We start from the raw sequence: 8782 nt of genomic DNA, 5'->3' as shown, positions 1-8782 counted from the left end.
CAACATGACATCTCATATATACACATCATCTAATGTGAGATATCATCATATTATGTCATATCTTCATCATACATCTTATGTCATCATGTCATATACATCATTCTAGTGTGTCATATCATCATAGTACATCGTATTATCACATATCATAACATCATCATAATACATCCTAATGTCATATCAACTTACATCATCATAACATCATAGCATCATCATAACACATCATAATATCATATCGAATTGCATCCGCATAACATCATAGTATCATCATAACACATCATAATATCATATAAACATGTGTAAGGGCTACTGGGCAATGTGTCATCATACATAAGACAAGTCTTTAGATCGAGCCAATAGTAAGACCACTTAGCTAGTTGGCCTTAGCCGGCATTTTATCTTATTTTCGAGATTGGCTTGATTCATTCCTCAAAGTTCATATCAACCTATGTGGAGGAACTTCACTATATTAGAATTTTCCCCCTAAATTTTTCCGGCAATCTTACCTCTTGCGTAACCACTTAAATTGAATAATGGAAGCTTATACCGTCCTAAATCGAATGCTAAGACGAAATCTTTATCAAATTGGCCTAAATTATTTCATAACCTTGATCTTATATAGATCTTGTCCTGTCTCTTTGTTTGTGATAGCAAAAGATTCTTCCTCTCAAGACATGCGACCATGTTTGAGCCATGAGATTGTGCTCACTAAAAGCTGCCTAAGTTCGAGATGTGATGTTCTTTGTCGGATTGGTTTAGATCTAAGGATATTTTAGGTAAAAATAAATAATTATAGCTAAGTATCAACACATGTTAATCTATAATTATAATCCCCATTGCATACATTACTCACCAACCATGTGATTAGCCATCAATTTAGTGTTAATCGTTATTATTAGTAAAATAAAAATACCAACCCGAACTTAGACCATTCGATAGTGATATATTGTTACTTTTTAGAGTTTAATCAACTCGATAAGAAATATACACGCTCATCCAATAGATTAAAGGTTTGAAACTCACCCCTACATATTTTTAAGCTAGAAAAACGAACATAGCTATTAGCCATGTCAGCTTAGGAATAATATAAACTTTACGGCTATATTTTTATTGACATTTCTATAAACTCGAACAACGATGTTTCCATCAATATCCAAGTTTCAAACTTTACGCTATTATTTGTAACCCAAGTCTACTAGTAGCAGATATTGTCTTCTTTGAACTCTTCTTTTCAGATTTCCTCTCAAGGTTTTTAAAACGTGTTTGCTAGAGAGAGTTTTCCACACCCTTATAAAGAATGCTTCGTTCTCTTCCCTAACCGACATGGGATCTCACGTTATAAAGAGCAATAACCTTCCGTAGTATCATTTGATATAATGATGCATTCAAGAAGGGCAATGCCAATGAATAAGAATTCCATTTGGCTAAAGATCTCGAACCTTGATTTTATATTTACTGTTTCCTTTTTATCTCGTGGTGGGTGAAATGTAGATGGTAAATCTTTTAAGAATAAAACTTAAATTAAAAGCAAACAAAGAGCAGATATAGGAGGACGCCCACCAAATTGCTCAGAAATTCTCTCCATCAGAACATTCCAATGGGTTGACAAGAAACTTCCATTACGAACCATTTAATACGAGTCGAGTTTTCTCCACGCTGTATACGTAGGAACTGGAACCTGTTCTCGACTCCTTGAATATATTTGCAGGGTAACTTGTCATAATCCAGATCCACAGCAGTCACTGTCACACGCGAAATAAATTCGAAACGAATCCTTAGTACAATTCATTTTAATCATCCAATATAACAAAGAATAACAAAGGAAGATACAAACATCAGTTCAACAATTTCAGCAGTAAAATTCTGATGGTGAAATTTATTTCACCTCTTGTCAGCTCAGAATTTTAATTATATGGATGGTCAACATGGTTGAAAGCTTACTATATGCAACCTTATCGAGAGTCGATATCATGAGTGTTCCAAGATTTTTTCATAATGGAGTTATCAATAGCAACCTAAATGAAACATACATACGTTTGATCTCAAGAAATTGGATGCTTGCACGGTCGCAGACTTTCACTTTATAAGTCTTACAATCGGACTATAAAGGTGCTATCGAAACATCTTAAAAAGGATCTCGCTTTCAAGATTAGCGAGCAGCAAAGAGATTTTGCAGAGGGATGGAAAATCCTTGATGCATCTCTCATGACATATGAATGGGAAAGGAAAAAACAAAAAGATGTAGCCATCAAATTGGACTTGGAAAAGGTCTTCGACGAGGTCGATTGGAATCTCCTCGAAAAGTTCTTGTAGCAAAAGGCTTTGGCTCAAAATGGCAGAGGTGGATATCATCATCAATGGAAGATTTATGCCACATGAGGTCTTCGACAAGGGGATCCACTATCCCGAAAGGAAAATAAAGGGCTTTCAGATTGGCAATGAAGGCTTAAGAATCAACCACTTTCGGTTTGGAGATGATACAATTCTCTTTTAATTTGTTAAATATCTCCTCCATAAAAACCATGTTCAAGACGGCAAGAATCTCTGGACAAAACATCCATCTCCAAAGAACAGAGATTATGAGCATCAATTGTTAGCATAAAGATTATCGAATAATTTGTCGGCAGATACGATTGTAAAAAGAGTGAATGGTCGAATATTGTACATGGTCATCATGTCATACTTTGAAAGGAAGGCTCACCCTAGTACAAGCCACACTATTCAAACTCCCCGCTTACATGTCTCTATTTGAAATGAAAGAAAAAGTAGCTACGAATATAGAAAGATTATTCATAAACTATTCGTGGTAAGATGGTCCACATCTTGTTCCATGGAATATCATAAACTTCCCAGTAGAAAAAGGATGACTCAGTTTATTTTCGATAAAGAAGAACAAAACTCTCATTGCAAAATAGATATAGAGATATCATTACGAAGAAAATACTTTGGGGAGAAAACTTATAAAGACTAAATACACTCCTACATCAGGTAAAAATCAACTCTCCATCTTCTGCAAAGGGACCATGAAAGTACATAAAAAAACATCAAAACCTCATCATCAACTAAATTCGCCATAGGTTGGGTGATGGAGAAGACACATCATTTTGGACGACCCATGGATTGAAAACACCATGCTAGCCCACCGGTATCCACTCTTGTAGACTCTCTCATAACAAAAGAGTCACGATCAAGGAAATATGGAATGATGTCAAAAAATTCTAGGACCTGAAGCTTGGTAGGAACCTAAAAGATAGTGAAGCTATGGAATGGGCAAAATTACGACTCGACCTTGCCCCAGTTGTATTGTTAAATGAAGCAGACTCGTTGACATGGCTTCTCAGTGCTAACGTGGTCTTCTCGACAAAATCTTTGATGATGGACACAAGAGAAAAAGTAGAAGCAATAAATCTCACGTTAGCAAATATAGTATGGAAAGGAAATCCTCTTAAAAAGAATCTCCAACGTGACTTTATTTTCATATTGGCGTCCATTATGCAAGAGAAAATGAAACACAAAACCACTTCTTTGTGCAATGCACATATGCTTAGAGTTTCTAGACAAAGATCCTCCATATCTTCGGATGGTATCTCACATTTCCTAGGAAGGTAAAGGACTTAGCGGGCATGCTTTTGACGTACCATCCTTTCAAGAATGCAAAAGCCTTATAAGGAAAAACTTCTTTCTTTTGGAATCGGTGGAAAGAAAGAAATCGAAGAATTTTCACAGAAAAGACAGATTTATACAAACTCTTTATCTCATTGCCCTCGGCTGCAAAAACGTCCCTTTTTCTTTGCTACCTACATATTTCCTAGTAGGTAACCCGTTCCCCGTGTCTTTGCTTCTATTGCATACCCCCTTCTCATGATAAAAACCCGAGTTTGAGAAAAATGAAAGAATATATAAGGGCATACAAAAACACCCACAAAAGGAGTCCTCAAAAAGTGGTAAGAACATACTTCAATCCAGAAGAATCACACCAAATGGAAAATTACAACAAAGTTCGATTAACATATGCCCATAAAGACGCATTAAATATTACCATCTCCTCGACTTCCATCAATGACTTCTACACCCCTCTAAAAATTTTACTATTCCTCTAGATCACATTGCCCACAAGATAGCACAAAAACTTGCCTATCACAAGACTCTTCCCACAGAAGGGAGAATTCATCAAGATCTCATCCATCATAGAATGGCCGTCCCTATTACGCACCATCACCACACAAAATACCATAAAGAAACAACTCCAAAGGGAGCAAACAAACTCACAACCCCATGAAAAATAATCAAGATGATCCTCTTGATGACGAAAAGGAACACACCATCGGGGATGCAAGACAAAGCAACTGTCACTGAAGACGATTCTGAGTGTTCACCCTACCATGTATAATCCCCTATTTCTTTTTCATTTTTCAATTTCCCACAAAAGAATTCTGAAACCAGTAATCATGCTAAGAAAATTGTTTTAATCCTTTCTGCAAGCACCTTAGGCACAGTTTTACACGGACAACTAGTTAAGCTGTGGTGGGGGTAAGCTTTAACTTCTTTGGCATGCTTTCTATGGAATAAAAGAGATAAAACCCTCATTTGTAATAGATAATGATGACTTTCTCAACGGAGAAAGAAAAAAGGATTGGTGGTTTGTTTATATTTTTCATGAATTCAAAGGAGAAATTATCTCAGTCGAGAAGCTTTACCAAGACTAGTGATTGAATCAAAGACCTCCAACTGTATAAATTATCTCATTCGTCTTCCTCTCCCTCGAACTCAACTTCATCTTCTCCTCCAAACGACTTCAACAACAAAACCTTGCTAGAACCGGTTTCAATGTCAAATTCTTGATTTCTCACGTCTGGATTCCTTGATTTTCTCAAGAATTGTTGGTTTAAAGTGAAGAACCCATTTTCCAATAAATGAGATGAAAGGTTCCCTTTACATAATTTGTGAATTCATCTTCATCCTCTGAAGTGAAGCTTCTTTTCTTCCATCAAAGCAAATAGTAAAGCTCTGCAACAAGAGCAAACGGAAGGCTCCCAAAAACCAAGCTCAACCCAATTTTCAATCCACTAAATGAAGTCATTTCCTCCAATTGGGCCAAATCTGCTTGCATCCAAGGACAAAGATCTTTGTATATGGTCCTTGTGCCCTCTCGAGGGGTTTTGATAGATACTTCTTTAGTCTTCTTTATCGCTCTAGTTTTCCCTCACTCTCCATTATTTGTCTCCTTATGGAAGATTAAAGTATCCATGAAGGTGTGTTTCATTGCTTGGCAGGTTTACCTTGAGAGAATAACACCATGGATCACATCATTAGACATTCTACCTTCACATTGGAACCATAGTGGTCAACACTCTGCAAGTTACTGTAGGATCTGGACCACATTCTTTGGAGTTGTCTATATGCTTGCTCGATTTGGTCTTCTTCCCTTGAGACCTTTGATGTCAGTTGGACCCAGAACAAATGTCCGTTGATAATGGAGGAGGTGTTTTTCCATCCTCCCTTTCAAAATGAGGAATGTATTCGGTGGTAGTTTTCTTTCCTTGTTGATATTTAGGTGTTGCTGTTGGAGAGAAAAAAGAGAATTTTGTAGGAGATTGGGGGATCTTGGAGGAGGTGTGGTGTGAGACACATCGGTTGGAGAGGGGAACGAAACATTCCTCATAAGAGTGTGGAAACCTCTCCCTAGCAGATGCATTTTAAAAACATTGAGGGAAAGCTCAAAGGGGACAATATCCGCTAGCGGTGGGTTTGGAATGTTACAAATGATATCAGAGCCAGACACTGGGCGATGTGCCAGAGAGGATGTTGGATCCCCAAGGGGGTGGATTGTGAGATCCCACATCGGTTGGAGAGGGGAACGAAGCATTCCTTATAAAGGTGTGGAAACCTCTCCCTAGCAGACGCGTCTTAAAAACCTTGAAGGGAAGCCCAAAAGAGAAAGCTCAAAGAGAAAAATATCCGCTAGCGGTCGGTTTAGGATGTTACATGAGATCCTTTTTTAGGTTAAACGCCTCCATGGGGGCTTCAATGACTAAGTATTTTTGCAATTACTCGCCTAGTTTGGTTGTCCTAGATTGGACCCCAATTTTTGTATAGTTCTTTGGGTTGGGGGCAGTTTTCCTTGGACTTGCTAAAACCCAGCTCTTATATCAATGGGCAACATGGAAATCCCAAAAAGGCCTTCAAGTCAGAATTTAAATCCTTCATGTTTGGTGTACAACTTCCAACTTCCAAAATATAATGAAAAAAAATTCTAGCTCAACTTTTTCACCTCTAGTTAGACAACTACCACCACTTACACAATCTTAGTAATGAAGGTTTTTTCGTTCTCCCACTCATAATATGTCATCTCTCACCTTGATCCACTAGTATCTCTTGGTTCAAGATATCCAAAAGTTCCAACCTAAGGGCCTCGCATATTTTTCACAACAATCATTTATTATCCCCAGCACTCTATCATAGCATCAACAACCTTGGCTTTTTCAGTCACCAAGGCTATTCGATTGGCGACATGGCCAAACACGTCCTTGTTTTGAAACCTTAAGAAGATTCTTTGAACCTTTAAGCTTAATAGTGAATGCAAACTGAGACCATCCTTCTACCATCCTTCTGTATGAAATGACTCCCACCAACCCATCAGATGAGTGCTAAAAGAGGGTTGCTAACCACACATCAACATAACATAGTCGTAAACACCAAAAACAGTGTCCTAATGTGTACGTGCTAACTCCTAATTTAGAAATTCTTATCATCGTATTCGTCTTGTTACATCTATGTGTTGAGTTCATACTTGTGTCCCTCCTTTTCTTTTCTTTTTTGATGAATATTTGTGTCCCTTACCTATTGTTCTCATTATGAGGATGAAACTGATTTACTGTTGTTCCTTCATTGATCAACAAAGACAAACATTGCAAAGTTTACAAGTCCTCAACAATATAAATCACGAGGAAATACATCAATAGGATTTATTAGGAAAATTCAACCAGCAATGAACTTTCCATACAAGCCTGGAAATTATTCATTTTGATACCTATAAATCTAAGCATATAAGAGAAGGTTACCATTCAAACTTCTAAAGGCTAAGCATCATCTCACAACCGTCCGACCGCATTTTAACGAACGAATTCATAGACGTTTAACTTTTTCTATACAAAAATGCACTTAAAATTTATGGTTGTAATAATGCAGCAATTCACAACCAAGGCCATCACATTCAATGTAAAGATTGTACGATAAAATAACCTGTTTGCAAACTTACCTGACAGTGATTTTACGTAGCAAGAAAAACCAGGCATAGGCAAGTTAAGGCTGTATGGCTGTGAACCTCGCCTCGAACACGAATCCTCGGTAAAGGCCATCGTTATATCCAGGCACCCCACATATCCACCGCCACTCTGCTTTCCCAGAACAACGATCCCACAATGCCATCATTCCCATCCTCTTAGCAGAAAAGCAAATCCGATCACCACCACCAAATACCTTAAACTTACTCGACCCTTGAAAGCACTGAAACATCTGGACAGGCATACGACCCGCCTCATCCCATTCCAATGTATCCAAATCCAACCTCAAAATCAATATCGTCGAGCACGAAGCAGTCAATGAAAATGAAGATTTAAGCCCACCCACCATCAAGATTTGGTTACCCGTCCCTCGCACCAAACGGGGCCGTTTCAGAATGTCAAAAACATCCCCCCATTCATGCCTCTCGAGCCGACCCCAATTCTGGGAGCTCTTTAGATCGGTGATAGTACAAGCGAACAATTTCCACTGGCTTCTCCATGGAGAACCCACATCACAAAGAGCATAGACCGAATTAGAAACCAACACAGGGCTTCGAGGTTTCGAAGGCAAATTAGAAGAAAATTTACTCCACTGATTCGACCCAGAGAAGTAAAGAGCAGCAAGCTCAGTCAATACCATAACTCTGTTAGCAGAATCAACCAAAACCGACCCATGTCGAGACCAGGCCGAGCCGAGCTGGGGTAAGACTCGGAACTGGCGAGTCAAAGGGTTACAAACCACGAGCGACTTATTTGACTCCGGCGAGTCGGGCAAGTCGCCCCAGAGATAAACAAGGCCGAGAGAGGAGGCAACAGGGTGAGGGAATCGGAAGGGTAAAAAATCGAGGGAGAAGCGAAGCCACTGACCTTGATCAGGGTCATAGACGTGGAGACAGGGATTGACGGCGGCGGCGGCGAGGCGCTGATGACTGTGGTGGTGGTGCGGGGGGCGGAGGGCGACGAGGCGGAGAGGGGGACGGGTGGAAATGAGGTCAATGAAGAAGGAGGAAGAGATAATTTGGTCGAACAGCTTGCAGACGCAGCGGCAGATCATAATCTGACGAAGAGGGAGGGAGAAGAAGATCTGATGGAAGGTGTCATCCGGAAGGCGGTAGATTGGAGGTGGTTCCATCCGGCGAAGGGCGGAGGCGGCGGCGGAGGAAGGGAGGAATTGGGGTGAATTGAAAATGGGGGATTGTGGGTTGGTTTGTCCAGCGGAGGGGCTCTTACTCTGTTTTGAACTTCCCCTGCGTGGGTGTGTAGAGAAAACCAACGTGGGTGGAATTAGAAATTTTCTCTATGTATATATATATATATATGTATATATGTACGTGTGTATGTATATATTCCTACGAGGTTTCTAGTTGAGGTGTTCATATGGCTAGAAAACTCGACTAATTCGTCCAATTCAAACTATAAAAGTTGGGTTGAGTTAAATTTTTTGTTTTCGGATTTGGGTTGAATTGAATTTAGAGAAAACCGAAAATTTTAATTTGATATAC

At 39.2% G+C, this 8782-nt stretch overlaps 1 protein-coding gene across 2 annotated transcripts; it reads right to left on the bottom strand.

Moving 5' to 3' along the window:
• Positions 1-1416: 1416 nt before the first annotated feature.
• Positions 1417-8569, bottom strand: LOC111797277 (SKP1-interacting partner 15). 2 transcript variants are annotated; one of them, XM_023680236.2, is made up of 2 exons: positions 7256-8567; positions 1417-1739 (listed from the first exon to the last, which is right to left on the bottom strand). In XM_023680236.2, the coding sequence occupies exon 1, from the start codon at positions 8410-8412 to the stop codon at positions 7300-7302; it is 1113 nt and encodes a 370-aa protein (XP_023536004.1). In that variant the 5' UTR covers positions 8413-8567; the 3' UTR covers positions 1417-1739; positions 7256-7299. The 2 variants fall into 2 exon arrangements, with proteins under 2 accessions (XP_023536004.1, XP_086981070.1); XM_087124944.1 differs by lacking the exon at positions 1417-1739 and adding an exon at positions 1798-3364 and having other exon boundaries at positions 7256-8569.
• Positions 8570-8782: the final 213 nt, after the last annotated feature.

Source organism: Cucurbita pepo, chromosome 6, assembly GCF_057944985.1.
Source record: "Cucurbita pepo subsp. pepo isolate OVF chromosome 6, ASM5794498v1, whole genome shotgun sequence".
Classification (NCBI taxonomy): Eukaryota; Viridiplantae; Streptophyta; class Magnoliopsida; order Cucurbitales; family Cucurbitaceae; genus Cucurbita; species Cucurbita pepo.
This window is presented reverse-complemented; position numbering and strand designations above follow the sequence as displayed.

What these genes read in the sequence shown, in the direction of transcription:
- LOC111797277 (XM_087124944.1), bottom strand. Translation starts at nt 8,412, where the DNA reads ATGGAACCACCTCCAATCTACCGCCTTCCGGATGACACCTTCCATCAG.